Source organism: Callospermophilus lateralis, chromosome 11, assembly GCF_048772815.1.
Source record: "Callospermophilus lateralis isolate mCalLat2 chromosome 11, mCalLat2.hap1, whole genome shotgun sequence".
NCBI lineage: Eukaryota > Metazoa > Chordata > Mammalia > Rodentia > Sciuridae > Callospermophilus > Callospermophilus lateralis.
The window spans coordinates 14419085-14436213 of record NC_135315.1 but is presented as its reverse complement, the minus strand read 5'-3'; the positions used below and the strand labels follow the sequence as shown (position 1 = coordinate 14436213).

The window sequence follows — 17129 nt, the reverse complement described above, 5'->3', positions numbered from 1 at the left end:
ACTGTACAAAGCAAGAGATTCAGAGGTAGATGTTTATACCTTTTGTACCTCTATGCCCCCCCCCCCCCCCCCCGCCCAGTGCTGGGCACTGAATCCAGGGCCTGTACAGGCTGGGCAAATGCTCTACCATCGAGTTACATCCCCAGCACTGTTTGTGTCTTTGGGTTGCTGACTTTCTTTCAGAATTTAAAGTACTCTTTGTGGATTCCATTTCACCAGAATCGAATACAATAATCCGATAAAAACACAATTTTGGGGTGCTTCCCCAGCTTCCCCAATTTCAACTGTGTTCTTCAGAGAGAAGTGGGCAGTGAGGGGGCTGACTTGAGGCTGGGCACAAAGGAAAGGAAGTGGAAGCAGATCCATAAGCCCACCCCAGCCCTGGAGCTGCCACTAGAGCATCTTCAAAGCACAGCTCTTGATTGTGCCTAAGGCCTTGGGTAGCCCTGGCCCCCTCTCCCATAAGGGAGGTTCACTGGCCTCACCATACATACAGGGTATGTAGGCTGTGCAGCATGGCCTCTCTCGGGTAGTAAGCGCTTGCTGACAACAGACACAGCAAAAGCAGCAGTGGGTGGAGGGGAGAAAGAAACCCTGGTGCAGGAGGTGACGCCCTTTGTACTTTCTTTGCTTCCTCTTTCCCCTCCCCACTCCCAAGGCCCCATCTGTGACTCCAGCCCCACCCCCCCACACACCAAGGAGAACCAGGGGCCCCTCACTCACTGGGGTTGGCTTTCCGGATCTCACTGTACACCGTCTCTGTCCCCTTCGTTCCCAGAGCTGAAAAAGGGACCAGGCACAAGTCAGAGGCTGCCTCTGGGTCCCAGGCCAGCCCACAGCTATACCATCCCCCACCCCAGCAGTACCCACAGCCAAGCATTGAGACTTTGTCATTCCTCAACTTCAGAAGGTCCCAGCCTGACCAGGGTCACTCTTGGGCTGAAGTAGGAGGTCAACAGGCCATTGTGGGGCAGGGCCACCTGTGCAGAGGAACCTTGAGCCTGAGGGGCCAATGGGAGGGGATCCACACAGGCCTGCAGCCCCAGCTCAGCAGCCCATCCCCCTTTCCCTGAAGCTGCAACTCTGTGCCAGCTGCTCTGCCCCATCCCCCCAGAGCCCAGAGCAGAACCAGGTCCTGAGTTCTGGGGTGGAGACTGGCATTTTTGGTGACTATGAGAATTAGCTGGGACCAAAGACCGCCTACAGTTCTAGGTGACTGGGTGGCTGCTTTCAGTGCCAGCACCTGGGCCCCTGCAGTCTCGCTGACGGGCCTGGGGTGGGCCCTGGCACTGGTGTTAGTAGGAGTCCCCAGGAGATTCTAATGTGCAACTGGGGCTGAGATCCTCTGGGTTAGATCCTTTCAGAATAGAGGACAAGATAACCAACCTGGGTGTGGAGCAAACCAGACAGGTACAGAGAAACACGTACACGCACCCCGTGTCCACACGCACTCATACTCTGTGTGTAGACACACATGGTTGCACCCTTAAGCAGGCACACACAAACTGTGTACATACAGGCATGCACACCATGTGTACACACTCACACACCATATCCACACCCAGGCACACCCAGGAACCCTGAGGAAACAAGATGGAACCTGGCCACTTCCCTAGTTCCTCTTTGCTCAAAAAACCAGGAAGTCTCATTGTATGTAGAAAGGAGGCCCCCAGGCAGAGTAAGATGCTTCTTGCCATCACAGTGTCGGGGACATTTCTCTCCTAAGGGCACACCAGGGTCTATAACTGCATTGAGATACCCTCTACGCCCCATGCTCCAGGGACAGCCTTCTGCCGTCCTTACCCCACTCACATCCAAGCTGACACTGTCCTTCCTCTCTGTCCTTTCCTCCAAGACTCTGGCCCAGCTTTGCCCCTGTATTCCTGTATGTACCTAACACACCCTCACACACCCCTTTGCTCATACCCTAGTCAGCTACCTGGGCCCCTGTGCTCCCACTACACTTTGGGGACATTTACCTATAGCACATTGACTCTGTTCCCATTGTCTCCTCTGGCAGGCCCTGAGCTCCTCCAGGCCAGTGGCTGAGGTCCTGAGTACTTTCCATTCCCAGGCCTCACACAGTCACCTGGGGGCACCTGTCATAGTTTGATATGACAGTGCAAGTGCTAGCCAATATCCTGCAGGTGTCTCTACCTCAGAACCCCTGAGCTTCAGGCAGGTGGTGGCATAATCAGCCCCGTCTCTCAGTTTTTCCATCTATCAGCTAGAACATGCTGCCAGAGGAACCTGGGCTTCTTTGGGGATGGGTTAGGACTGAAATCTCTTTCACTGGACACTGAGTACTTATGGTTCCTGAGTGAAGGACTGCATGCCGGGGAGGAGTCTGGGGGTGCCCCAATCCCCACAGTCAAAGTTGGGGCATCTGGGGGACAAAAGCCTTGTTGAAGACTCGGAGTGATTCCCCTCAGGCAGAGGTTGGAGCTCGGTGGAGTGGCAGAGGTACCAGGCTTCTCACTGCAGGATGCCTGCCTCAGGAGAACTCAGGAGGCACCGCAGAGATGCCCACACAACCCTCCACTCTAGTTTGGTGATATAGAGGGAAGTTCTAGGAGCCCAAAATCTGCTAGCCAATTCTCCACATCCCCAAGGGACCCTCAATGTCAGGCCCGGGGGAGTCACCCATTCAACCTAACCCTAGGCGCTCTGTGTGCCCTGCACCGTGGAGGGAGGAAAGGGGGTCAGATCTGGTCTCAGCTTTTAGCAGTTCCAGGATGTGGAGCAGGCAGGTGGGCACAGGGTGCTGTGCATGGGGGTCACTGCCAGCTCACCTCTGACCCAGATCCACAGTGGAGTTAGGGGAGAAGGGCACAGCGAGGGGTAGAGTTGGTAGCCAAGCCGGGGAGCTTGGACACCCTGAGAACTCCACTGTCCTGGGACACAAAGACATGGCCAGGAGACTTCTCTGATCATCCTGGGGGCACACTTTGTGGACCTGAGTTTTCGTGACTCCCTCCCCGTCACCTCATAGCTCAGGGCAGCAGGGGCGGTTTCTATTTCTAGGCAGAGCTGCACCCTGGCCTCTACTGCCGCCTGCCTACCTGGTTCTGCCCAGCTCAGCAAAGGGTGGGGTGCAGCTGATCGCTGGCTCCCCTCCTCTTGCAGCCCCAATGGCAGCAGCTGCCTGCTAATGACTAAACCAGGTTAGCAGGGTGTTTGTCTCTGCTGTCAGCAATGTTTCCGGAGAGGGCTTTATTTTGGCTTCTGTTTTTCTATGTTCACGGAGGCAGAGAAGGCTCAACGTCACGGGGTTTTCCCAGCAGTCGGCCCCAGAGCAAACATGCAGCAAACCAGGATTTAACGAGTTCCTTCCCGCCCCTCCTCCACCCCCTGTGACCACTTGGTCAGCAGCCAGCAAGGATTAGAGCTGGACAAGGTCCCCATCCCCCTCTATAGTTGGAGGAGAGGAGGGAGGCCTGAAGAAAGGGGCCTGAATTGGCCAAGACCAGGTCAAGTTCACTCACCACTTGCCTTGAATCCACAAAGCCCTCACCTAGTAATGCCCACTCCCACCTATGGGAAGGCAGGGGCTGACCCTGGAGGCTCAGGCCTGGCTTCCCCACTACACCTTAGCCTCAAGGAGAGGCTGGGACAAGAGAACTCAATTTGAGTCCTCTGGAATCTCCCCATTGCCACCCAAGTGACCCTCACGCCAGCTCTACACAGGGCCCACACTATGCATGTGGCACGTTTGTGCAAGTTTGGAAAGGCAACAAGTTGGTTTGGCTGCAACCTATAGATGCACCCCTTGGCAGGAAACACCCAAGGCAATCACCTGCCTCACCCTATCATGGAAATCTCCATAGCCGTTCCCCAAGGAATGGCAAAAGGACATTTTTCCAAGGGTAGAACACAACTTCCTTTTTCCTTTCAGCTTCCTTACACCCAAAGCCTCCCAGGAGCCCTCATAGTCCCACGCACCTTGGCCCAGTAAGCTGTGAAGCAGAGGCAAGACCTGGCCCTCCATGGGAGGATCTGAAGCCTGGTGCCTCGGGTTGCAGGGGAGCATCACTGTTTACTGCAGACAGAAAATGTGCAGTAACTCCCTCTCCCCTGTCCTCTGGCTTCACTGCCGACTGGAGCACTCAGTGGAGTGTGGAGGGTCACGAACCAAGAGGAGAGCAGTGTTTTTCCACTTATTTTTGAAATCTTTGAGCAGCGCTGCCCTCTTGTTATCCATTCCCTTTCCTTCCGAGTCTGACATCCTCTTAGGAGGAAGTAAGCTGTCACTCACGGGGCCAAGCCCAGGATGCAGAGCAATGGAGCTGGCGCACAAGCTCAGGCTGGTGGGGCGCCTTCCACAGTCCCACCCTTCCCAGCCCAAGTGGGGTCCCTCCTGAGCACCAGACCCTGTGCTCTCTCCTCCTGGGTATCTCTCGGGCATGTCAAACTCCACCAGCTGAATCAGATGTCGATAGCAGCTTGTTCCTCCCAACCTCAGCCATCACAACCATGCCTGCAACTGCTCCATCCAGGAACATGCAGTGATTCTAGTCTCTCCTGTCCTGGCCACTAAATTGTCATCACATGCTAAGATCTATCTCCAAAATATATCTAGAGTCCATTCATTGCCAACGTTTTGGTCCCACCCTAGGCTCCACGCCTGCCCCACTTTCTATGTTGGCCATGAGGATCTTCCAGAAGGACAGTGGAACCCGACACTTCCCGCCTAAAGCTTCCAAAGGCTCCTTAATCCTTTTAGAAAAAGATGCAAAGAAAACCCCAGAGGTCCTGCATGCTCCAGCCCCAACTCCATCCTCCCCAGCTTCATTCACCTCATCTGTCCTGTCTATCTGTCCCTCTCTGCAGACACACAGGCCTCCTTACAGATCTTAAAGGAGCCAAGCTCTGCATTGCCACACATTGCCCTGCCTATTTCCTGGGTCCCCCAACCCTCCCTCTTTGGGGTCCCCTTCTTTGCCTCTTTCAGGACCCAGCTTAAATGCCAGCCCTCAAAGAGTGTCCCCTTTTACGCCTTCTCTGCACCCGGTTTTGCTCTTTTCTGGCACTTAGGACCGTCTGATAGGATCTGTTGCTGTGCTCCCTGTTTTCCTGGCTGCCCCTGAGGAGACCCTCCCTGAGGAGGAGGCTGGCTGTGCCTTTGCTTCTTGCACAGCAGCTGGGCCCTCGTGGGTCTCATCTCTGCTCAATAAGTGAATCACTTTACAAGAAAACGAAAAAGAGGAGGAAATCAAGGCTGCGGTGTCCCTCCCTCCTCTTGGATCCATTTGGGACTTGGAAGTGGGATACTTGTCGCTGGTGCAGACTGAGCAATCCACAGCTCTGAGGACTAGTCTGATGGAACACCACGGGAAAGGGGCCCAGAGTACAGCACGTAGCCCAGGGACTGCATGGGACAGCTTTCTCAGAAATGTTCTATGCACACACCCATCGGCACGGTGCCCAAATCATGCTAAACAAGAAAGTTAGGAAGGACTCCAAAACTCCTCCCAGAGCAAGAGATGGCTTCAGGACGTGGCCACGACCACATGGCTCTGGCTCATGACAGACCCAGCCTGGAAAACTGCCCAGTCTTGCCTGGCTGAGAACAGCCTGGCTGTATCCTGAGCAGGAAGGGAGACGGATGGCAAGAGTCCTAAGGAGCACCCCAGCAGGGCCGGAAGGTTCTTGATGGCTGTTTCCTTCGAGCATGCAAGAACCTTGAGGGAGCTGAGGAGGGGGAGGACTAGGAGAAGCATGGTTTTTGATTGGTGCCAAAAGAAACCAAGATTGATGTTCTGGCATTTGCTGTGGACTGGCCCACTTTCCGTCAGTCTCCCAGCACTGAACCAGAGATGGGGACTTCCAGGTGGCCTGCCCAAGACAGAATACCATGCACATTTTCACTTCATTGGCACATTACTTTTATTTAAGCTGAGGCATAAATCCAATGCCACCATTCCCAGGGGATGGGATTCTGTGCTTTCAAAAGCCACCCTCTAAAGAGCAAATCCCATACCTTAACACGTGCGATGATTGACATATGTTCAGACTGCATAGGCCACTTTTTAGGAACATACTGCTTGTGGGCAAGGGGCCACTTCTGGGAGGAACTGAACACCTCAAAGTGAGGCTGCTCTCAAGGTCCCTTCCAGAGGAACAACTTGCTCGGCCCTCAGTCATCTCCTGGCCCATGCGTAGTGAACCCTCAACATGTGTTACCATTATTCATAGCTTCATAACTAACAGTTATTGAAATTCTACAGCTCCTGCCTTAGGCACATCCTGTAGATCTGCTGACCACCTCCCTTCAGGGAGACGCTTCTCAATGGACACAGCACCCCCAACGTGGTGCCTATATCCAAATCAAGAGCAAAGCGTGGGCTTGGCTCACTGGCGGGTGGGGCTTACCTTGATGGGGTTCCACTGGGGACACTTCCACCTCTGTGTACTCCACGTCTGAGCTCAGAGAATCTGTTCAAAGGAACCACAGCACCCTGTTTAGACAGCATCTCCCTTGGGGGTATTGGGCCACCTTAGAGATTTTTATCCCAATTATTAAAGTCTTCTGAATGTGGAGGGGAGCGGCTAGATGCAGGTGGAGCTCCATTCTAAGTGGACAAGAAACCTCAGACTAGGAAGGCAGGAGGAGCCCGCCACTGGCCTGGGACTCCCCGGTCACTTGGATGTGGATGGATCCTGCGGCAGAGGTCCAGGTGAGTGGACTTCTAACAGGTCAGAGGATACAGAAAATAGCTCAAGATCAGCCATGACAATGAACTCCCATTCAGGCTCCCTCCAAACACCTGACCCTTCCATGCTGCGATGCTTTCTATGCCATCCCCAGCATGCAGGAAAGGACCTCGGGAGCAGGCTCACCAGCCCCAAGATGCTTTGAGTGTCTGACGCAGACAAGGTAATGAAATCTCTCTGGGTGCTACCAGAAATCTGGGAAATTGGTGTGTTTTCAACTCAGAATATTTTTATTATGTTTTTTTTTTTTTTTAAGGCTTAAAGAATCAGGAATTCTCACCAGCAACTACACAATGATCCTGTAGTCAAGGATACTTTACAAAAACAGGGCTTTACAGAATTCTTTTATATCTTTAGGAGTTTTAACTCCCATGATTGCAGCCTAGAGGGAAAGGAACTTGATGAAAGATGATTTAGTCTGACTCCACTGAGTTTTAGGCAGAAGCACACTATCTATTGTTGATCATCTTGAAAAATCTCCAAGTTGTCCAGGCATGGTGGACAATTGTAATCCTAGAAACTTGGGAGGCTGAGGCAGGAGGATCACAAGTTCAAGGACAAAGTTGCCTCAGCAACTCACTAAGACCCTGTCTTAAAATAAAATTAAATAAACAAACAAATAAATAAATAGACAAACAAACAAATAAATAGCCGGGGATGTAACTCACTGGTAAAAGCCACTCGTGGGTTCAATCCTCAGTATCAAAAAAAAAAAAAAAAAGAATATCCAAGTCAACTATCCAAGAGGAAGGACATTCTGCTTCCTTATTTGATAGTTCCCTCCGAATCTGGACATTGCTTTTTAGGTAGGACCCATTCACCCTTAAGCTGGTTATCACTAAGGACATTAGGTAGCATCTTTAAAGGAAACACTTAATCATCTCCATCTTACACACCAGTTAGTCACAGAGTCATCACGAGGGCTGGGAGGTTATCTAGTCACCTTCAAGTTTTAGTTTTCTTTTCCTGTGGGTCTTTTTTTTTTTTTTCCTTAGGGAGGAGTTACTGAACTCAGGGGCACTCAACCACTGAGTCACATCCCCAGCTCTATTTTGTACTTTATTGAGAGACAGAATCTCACTGAGTGGCTTAGCGCCTTGCTTTTGCTGAGGCTGGCTTTGAACTCATGATCCTCCTGCCTCAGCTTCCCGAGCCACTGGGATTACAGGCATGCGCCACGGTGCCCAGCTACCTATGGGTTTTGTTTTTATTTTATGTGAAAGTTTCTAATAAAACTCTTAGATAATTACCTTTATTTTCATTTAGTGGTTTCATTGCATGGTTTCCAACATCATCGCCATAACCTAATTAAAAAATAACCATTAGTTAGGATGAGTGATAATGGAAATTCTCATTTTCTATAATTTTTAAAAAAATTCAATGCCACTTCACATAGTCAAGCATGACTTCTTTAGTGGTGTAAGTGACTAAGAGTCATGTCTCTGGGTCTCCTCCTTGGTCTCCCTGTGGGCCCCAAGACCTGCTAGGTGGTCTTCTCCTAACACCAGTGGAACCCCTACCATCAAAGGGTGAGAGACATGGGTGGGGGAGGGGCACTTTTGTTGGGAATTCAGAATTGTTCAATGTGAGCAAATAGCTTGATTTCTAGACTATTCTCTTTCTTGAAGGAACCAGTCAGTAATGACAAACATAAAGGAGACTGGTTAAATAATCCTCTCTGGTTGGAGATTGGCTTGATATCACCTTAGTGGGTATAGATTAAAAAACAAATAAACAAAAACCTTTGGGGTAGGGATACAGCTCAGCAGTGGAGCGCTTGCCTAGCATGCATGAGGCACTGGGTTCAATTCTCAGCACCACATGTAAATAAATAAAAGGTCCATCAACAACTAAAAAAATATATTTAAAAAAGATAATTCTTACAAATGTTATAACTACTATTCTTGAAGAACACATGATTTTCTATCATGTATTTGAACTAATTGATATTATGATTATTAAAATCATAAAATCCATGCAGAGACAAGAGAATAAGAACAAGAGAATAAGAACAAGAGAACAGAGACAAGAGAATGTAAGAAATGGAATATTTCCTACATTTTGAAAAGTTAGAAGAAAATCCTATATTTTAATATAACTATATCAACATAAAGCACTGCTGTATTTAGTGGCAATGATACAATATACCAACAGAGCCCCCCTTATACCAAAAAGGTACTATTTTCTCTATAGCAGTAGATTACTTTGTTCAAAATATTCAGTACATTTTTTGAAAACAGTTTCTCTGGTTCTTTTTTCTTTTTTCCAGTACTAGGGATTGAACCCAGGGCCTTGTGCACGCTAGGCAAGCACTCTACCACTGACTACATCTTCCCCCCACCACTGTTGTTCAAATTTTATTTTGAGATAGGGTCTCACTAAGTTGCCCAGGCTGGCCTCAAACTTGTGATCTTCCTGCCTCAGCCTCCTGAGTCACTGGGATTTCAGGCATGTGCCTCCACACCTGACTTCTTTTGCTTTCCTTTTTTTCTGTAGTGCCGAGAATGGAACCCAGGGCCCCACCCATGCTAAGTGAGCATCTATCACTGAACTACACCACCAGACCCCTACTCAATTCTTTTTATTTTATTTTATATTGAGACAGGGTCTTGCTAAGTTGCCTAGGGCCTCGTTAAATTGCTCAGGTTGGTCTTGAACTTGCCATCCTCCCTTCAACCTCTCAAGTTGCTAGGATGTACAGGCATGCACCACCATACCTGGGCCCCTGCTCAATTCTTAAAACACATCTCTTGAGTACATTATCTCCCTGTAAAATATATATCTTAGAAACACCTTATTTTGGGCTGGGGCTCAGTGGTAGAGCACTTGCCTAGCATGCATGAGGCACTGGGTTTGATCCTCAGCACCACATAAAAATAAACAAATAAAATAAAGGCATTCTGTCCATCTACAACTACAAAAAAGAAAGAAAATAAATACCTTATTTTGTGAGACATTGTTACAGAATTGAAAGAAATACCTTATTTTGTGAGACATTGTTACAGAATTAGAAAAGAACATAGGCATTCTATTTCCAAAACTGCTGATAAAGAAAGAGAATTGTTCCAAAAATGATTTGGGATAGGACTTTTGTGGGACATAATTATAGCCCAATGGGGGTTGCTAAATTGCTTGGGCAACTTTTTCACACAGTTCTTAACAGGATTAAGAACTGCTGGGACTGTCCACTCACACTGTTGCACAGATTTGTAAGCTTGGGATAAACCTCAAAACAAGTATCTTGTGCTTGTAGTAATTCCACCTGAGAAGAGGTTTTATCAGGGCTCTAATCTGCTCTCTGGTCTGTTTCTCATGGGGAGTATTCGAAGTATCTGAAGGCTACAAGGCATTAGCGTTTTCTCCAGGTTTCATTCAACAGGAAGTTTAGAAGGTGGTGAAAATAGAATAAAATGTTCTGTCTTCTTTCCTTTAAAGTTTTTGTTTTGCTTATTAGCTCACCGTCTAATGCCTGATTAGATAAGTACCCCTGCTGGAAGCCAGGGTTTCCCTTCTAACTCTAACCCCACCCACTTTAGTTGGTAAAACTCTTGGCAACTGAAGGAAACCAGGACTTTACCATAATGGCTGTTGGCTTCGATATTGGGATCCAACACCTTCTCATTGTTGGAGTTCAGAAGTGGTACTGCTGGCCTTAAAATGAAAGTTGAAAAGGAGGAAAAAAAAAAAAAAAACGTAGAATTATTTTTAAATATAATGAAATACAGTCTAAACATAATATATTATATATAAATAAATATATCATATATCATATATATATATACACACACACATATTTTTCCCCCCCTCTCTAACCCCAAATTAACAAAATCGATAAAGGAAGATCATGAGAAAGCAGAAGGAGCTTTCCAAAGGAAAGAAAGCTTCACTCTTCCATTTGGAAAACTAACAAGTTCTTCAGCTCTAAAATGATTGACTGAACTTTTTGCTGTTAAACTAAGAGACAGGGCCAAAGAGTTCTTTATTATCTGGTGCCCTTAGTTTCATGAAGGCACTCCTGTGCTGGTTTCTCTCTATAACACAGCAATAATTTCTATAGCCTTGGATTTTGGTTTTCAAGAATGATAAAGGTAAAATAATATTTTTTATAGGCCAATTCTATTTTGCCAAGTAAATAAAAAATTTAAATGCTCCTCTATTACCATTATATTTTGGTATGGAAAAGAGGCTTTCACAAATAAGAGTCCAAGAGGGACATGATCTCAGAATAAGACCATTCTCTCCCATGGAAGGACAGATGGCAGTCTTCTACAAAGACACACACACACACACACACACACACACACACACACACACAAAGCTCTTCCTTTTTCTGATTTTGCCAAGAACCACTGAAAACTTCCTAATGACCAGACTCTCCCTACAGAAAAGTCCACCCATGCCCACAAAAAGAGCTGCACCCTCTTACAAGGACACTGACCTGGACATCTCCACGGGCATCTGCTTGGCTTTAAAAAAGGAAAGAGACAAACCAAAGTCAGGGTAAGGTGCCTGTATCTACAGCAGACAGTAATAGTCATTGCAGTGACATTTGACTTGCATACCCATTAAAAAAAGAGAGAGAGAATAAAGTTAAGTACATTCACATTTTTCAGAGAAATAGAGAAGAGAAAGAAGGAGTTGTTCTCCTGGTCAAAGAGATTTCACATTCACTTTCCAGATAAACCACATTGTGACTCTCTGAGCCAGATGTGATTTTTGCTTGTGAGATGTGATGTGGGGCAATGGGTGATGGGGGCAATGGTACAGGGGCAGATCAATTAGATAACTGGGCAGCTGTTTCTTTGGTTCAAGACAATCTCAAAAAGTAAAGGCTAAATCAATCCCTGTGTTTTTAATTCCAAGCTGGCCGAAGACCAAGGCCAGCGGCAGGCTTGGGAATCGTTTGTTTGGGAGCCTGTCTCTTCCCAGGGAATTATAGTTTTCCTGCCTGAGAAAAAACACACGGCCCCTGCTCATCCCAGCGGCCCCCGCTCATCCCAGGCACCAGCACCAGAGTCTCCCCCAAAGAACCCAACCTTACCCTATGAAAAAATTTATTTGCAGAAATCATTGATTCTGTGCCCTTTTCCTTGAGTCTGGGCTAGCTGAGTGCCAGCAGGTGTTCCTGGCTCCCCACCCATGCCTGGCGCCCAAGCACAGGGTAGAAACCATTGCGCCACTGGCAGATTATTTGGGAAGCTTTCAGTGCATGTGTGTCCTTGACACTCTACCAGTTAGAGAACTGGAAGTGGCCAAACCCCACAGAAACAGCTTCTCTGCCCACATGAAGATGCAACTTCCCTCCACGTTTCCTCGTTCCCTCGTTGGCCTGCCCAAGGAGGAAAGCAGCCCCTTTCATTTTGCCTAGCTACATCCAGGGGTGACAGAAGCCCCACACCCACCAAGGCTAGATCTTTGGTTGTCAAGGTAACACCCCAAGGAGAAAAACCAGGTGCACCTCCCCAGCTCCCTCTAGGGCACTATACATCCGAGCTGCGTTCTCAGCCAGGACCACCTGTCATAATGGAAGGAAGCAACTGTGCTCACCCTTGGCTTTCCTCAGAAAATAGCATTTGGCCCCAACTATCAAGGTGGCAATGATCACTCCAATGACGACAACTGCAATGAGTCCTTTCTTCCATGGGGCAAGAAAAACTGGAAATGGAGGGGAAAAAAAAAAGAAAGAAAGAAATATATCGGTTCTTCCTGGGTCGGCAGGAAATGATATCAGGTTAAATCATCAAATGGAGACTGATTCTTACAATCCTTATAACTGGTATCTTTCCTTAGCATCTACCTCTGGGGGATGCTGAACTCATTGTTGGTGGGGAACTTGCTGCTTCTGCTATAATCCAAAGCCAGCCATGATCTTCAAGGAGGGATCAAACTGAGTGTGCTGGGGTAGACCCCATTTTGGGTTGTCTGATCAGCTCTCCTCCTGCTTTAGGAAACCACCCTCACCCTATAGGTGGACTCCCCAGCCATGTCCATTCTGCATGACCCCATTCCCTTGGCCACAGGGATCCCGGGGGCAAATATTTGACCCAAAGTGAGTTATTTGGAGTCTTTTTGCCAAGAATTTGGAATTGAGACTTCATGAAATGCTCCTGGTTTCTTATCACACCCAACTCCTCTTTTTTACCCAAGTTAATTTGAATGGGTTTCTGTCACTTACAGACACAGAGCTTGAGGACGTTGTTCTCTTGACCCTCAGTCACCTGAGCTGACCTCCCACCCACTCCCTCTTATAAGGGGTATGATTGGTGCCCTTGCCCACGCGTACCCGCTGTTGAGATCCCGACTCACCTCTGACTGCCAGGGTGTTGCTTTGGGGGCTGCTTTGCTGCGGGCTGGCTCTGTTGGAAGCCGTGCAGTAGTACTGTCCCTCTTGCTCCTTGCTAACCTTTGTCTTGCGCCAATATGCATTGGTTTCATTTGTGACTATTTGATAGAAGGGTTTGTCCTCCATTTTTTTGTAAAACTTATATGTGATCGGACCGGTCCCTTCAGCCACTGTGCATAGAAGCACAATCTCCTCCCCGGATTCCACCTCCTGACTCGCCAGGATAGAAAGCCTGACCTCATTCACCGGGGCTGGAAAGTAGGAAAAGGATTAGGACTGAGTGAAGAAGGGGGGCAGAGAACGAACCTAAAGTGTCCACAGCCCATGGCCAGCTTCCCTCCCAGGCTGTGACTTGGACTTGGCTGTGCTTTTCATTTAAGTTGCTCCTCTCATCCCACCTTTTTCATGGTCCTGTCCCTGATTAGCCTAGAAGGGCAGTAATGGACACCTCCTGTCCTCACTAATTGATTAAAGGTAAGACACTAGGGGACACCTCCATTCACTCACTAATTTACGCATTATTGACTAGTCAGCTCAACTATTAAGCTGTTCTATTGTGTGTGTGTGTGTGTGTGTGTGTGTGTTGTAAGATGAAAAAACTGGAGATGGACAGTGGTGATGGCTAGCCAACAATGGGAATGTGCTTCATGCCACCAAACTCTACACTAAAAAATGGCTAAGAGGGTAAATTCACAGTGTGCATATTTTATCACAACTTAAAAAACAAAAGCAAAGGATGAAGCAGGTCATAAAGTGATTGGGAAACTCCCAGTTAAGACTCCAAAGACACCCCCAGGTAAGCGTGAAAAGCTCCCACGAATCAATTTCAGCTTTCAGGGGTAGGAAACCAAGATGGCAGCACCACCACCCATCAGCTCTTTGCTCTGAGCCTTAGTTGCTGCATCGTAAAACAAGAATACCACTCCTACTACTCTCTGGTGATTGTGGGTCTTAATTAGAATAATTCACTACAATACTTCACACAGGATTAGATGTATGGTCAGAGCTCAGTAAATGTTAGCCACTAATATTGACCCAAATTAACCAATGAATTCACATGGGGTTCAGCGTTTGCCTTTTCATGTATCCTGAGACCTGAAAACTACACTTCTTCTCAATAATACAGCCACTAGGTTAATCTTCACATGAACCCATTCTTACCATGTCCTTCTTCCCTCTTCTGCTCTTTTTTGCAAGGTTAATGCATGCATAATACGCAGTTAATAAGCCATGTTAATGATATCACGCAGCCATTAAACAAAAGGGGACAAAGGACAGAGAAGACGATGCCTTATTAAACTTCTTACAACTGGATGCAGAATATCTAAAAAGTGCAAGCGATGGTGCTCGTAAGTCTTCTATGAGGCACAAGATAGAGATTTAAGGAAAAATACCCATCCCTAAGACGATGGTACATTTCTCTTGAGTATGAGAATCCCAGGTACATATTAGCAATTCCCAGGAGATCACACCTGTAGCTCTGATTGCTACAGGTTCTACACATGACAGAATTGCTCCACCAGGGTCCACTACAGAGAAGAGCTCTGGCCTATGATTCTCAGGGATAGTTCTCAGTTCAACTGAAAAAGAGCAAGAGTTAAGGAAACCCAAACACACAACTTCAGGCTTCCTCAAGTCCTGCATATGCTATTCTAGCCATTCACTTGAAAGGTCTGAAAAGAGATTACACTGGCTGCATCATATTTTCCTGACCCATGACTGGGGTTTGCTTTAATGTATGTTGGGTTTATGGATTTCACACAAATATCACCCATTTCTCTTCTTGTCCCCACAATCCCTGGGCAACTCCAAACCCTCCAAAGGTGACCAAAGACCCCAACCCGACATGATTTCTTTTTATAATACAGCAACTTACCTATCACCTTGACCCTCAGAACCTCACTGACCATTCCAGGGAGGGAATGGCAGTTGTGTGTGGCACACTGGTAATCTGCATCCTGGGTTGGTTTGTCTTTGAATACTGCAGGATCCTTGGAGAGCTTCGTCTGTACTTCTAAATCACGAGTGGCTTTCAAAAGGCGGTAAGAAATAGGTGACGTCCCATTGATCGAATGGCAGCTGATTCTTATGGTCTGTCCTTTTATGATCTCAGACTTGGCATCATGAAAAATCCTGGGCTTGGAGAGCTTTTCTAGAACAACAGAGGGAAATTGTACAAATGGGACTGAAGCAATGAATCCAACCCAAGATGCTCCTTCTTCAAACTCTGGGTTTTTCTCTCTCTGTCACCATGGTAATTTCAAATGCCTGCCTGCTTACTGATTTTTAAGGGACTTCTAGAAGACAAGACTGTCATGCAGAGCGTGTATGTGTGTGTGTGTGTGTTAATAAGGGAGAGGGAAAAAGAAGGGCCCTAGTCAAACTAAAGAATGATACAAATTCAAGGAAATCATTATAGCCTCATAAGTGCATGTTTATATTTTAAAACTTCTTACATGCACACATATACAGTATTTTTCTCTGTGGTAAGCAAAGATACAGAAAAGTATGGAAAGCACCCAAACAGAATACATTTTGAAACAAACTCTTTTCAGTGCCTCAGCCATTCCTGATATGTAAATTACCTGCCTCAAGAGATAAGAATTCTTCTAGGTCAATTTTTGAAGTGAGCTTATTGATAAACCTTATGAGATGAAATCACCGGTGACCACCTCCCAAGAGCAGCAATGATAAAAAAAAAAGTAAAATATAATGACCCACATTCATCTCTTGCATTCTTTCCTTTGAGTTGGATTTAGAGAATTGGAAACAGGCTGGTTCAATTGGGACTAAAATCTCAGCTGGATAAGCCACAGCCACCAATGAAACTGTAGCACGGTGATTGAGTAACAGCTTGATGGGGGTTTCGTATTCACATCATGGTCCAGGGGTCAGCAGCATCAGCATCACCAATGCACTAGCTGGACGGGTAGCATCTGGCCCCCTCCTGACCTACTGTGTTTTAACTGGATCTCGGATACACATTTAAGTGCCAGAAGTCTGGCTCTATTGTCCGCCCATTGGAAGTCCTGCCCCTTCTGATTAGCTGGGATAAGGATAAATTCTGGAACTTAGATCTTAGTATTTAGTGCTGACTCAGCAGTGTTTCCTCCCTGGCCTTTCAAGTGACCGCCTGCACCAGCAGCCAGAATCTTGTCAATTCTGAGGCCACACCATCAGCGTGAAGGCGCAATAAAGTCTTGAACTTGATCCTGGCGGACAAACGACAATTTCCTTATATTGCCTCTCACATGGACTCTGGACGGGAACACCCTCCTGCTCTGTGTGGACTCTCGATTTCCCGCCTCTTTTCCTCCAATTCTTGCCCTCCCTAAGCCTGATCTGCCTTCAGACCCGAGAGCCCTGCAGCGGGAGATCCGCTCCCTTCCTCCCCTCTCGGGGCTGGCGAGGACCCACTCACCACACACGGTGATCTGGACTGTGTTGCTTTTCTTGACCACTTTGCCGATGCCTGCGGTGCAGGTGTACATGCCACTGTCCCACTCAAAGGCGATCTTGGAGAAGTTCTGGTCCTGCGACACAATCACGCCTTCCCTCTGGATGGTGAAGTTGGCTAGAGGTGCTCCTGGGATGGAGCATGACAAGCTCAACATCTCACCTTGGTCTAGACGGATGGAGGAAGATTCCAGCTTTGGCTTGGAAAACAGTTCTGAAAAACAGCCAGGAGGAAGGAGACGGTGTGTCTGGGTTCCTGCCTGGAAGGGGCAGTGTGGCCCTGGCAGAACCAACTGCATCTTCCTGCAGAAGGTCTTTGCTTCTCATTTACCTGATGAGCACACCTTTAAACGGTTAGACTTATTCTGGGCCTGAGTCTCCAGGACAGGCTCTCCTCACCTGCTGATGCACTGATTTCACAGACATAGATAAGAAAAGGGTTGCAATTTGTAATTCGGCAATTATTGATGCATGGATTTACCGAATTCTTTGTTTATTCACACAGTTCATTCCACAAGAACTTATTGCAGGCAATCTCTGGGACAGGCACCTTGCTAGGCACTGGGGAGACAGCAGTGCACAAAGAACAATTATTGACTTGAAAGCATTTACATCT

The 17129-nt window shown here is 47.4% G+C and overlaps 1 protein-coding gene across 2 annotated transcripts in view; it reads right to left on the bottom strand.

Annotated features, from left to right (window-relative positions):
• The window catches only part of Pecam1 (platelet and endothelial cell adhesion molecule 1), a 45685-nt gene that overhangs the window by 12825 nt on the left and 15731 nt on the right, over positions 1–17129 (bottom strand). For both annotated transcript variants that reach the window (XM_076870910.2, XM_076870911.2), the window contains exons 6-14: positions 16479–16727; positions 14934–15209; positions 13021–13308; positions 12262–12369; positions 11153–11180; positions 10292–10365; positions 7965–8018; positions 6373–6435; positions 724–780 (exon numbers count right to left, since the gene is read on the bottom strand). In XM_076870910.2, coding sequence (XP_076727025.2) covers positions 724–780; positions 6373–6435; positions 7965–8018; positions 10292–10365; positions 11153–11180; positions 12262–12369; positions 13021–13308; positions 14934–15209; positions 16479–16727 — 1197 coding nt within the window. The remainder of the gene's footprint in view (positions 1–723; positions 781–6372; positions 6436–7964; positions 8019–10291; positions 10366–11152; positions 11181–12261; positions 12370–13020; positions 13309–14933; positions 15210–16478; positions 16728–17129) is intronic.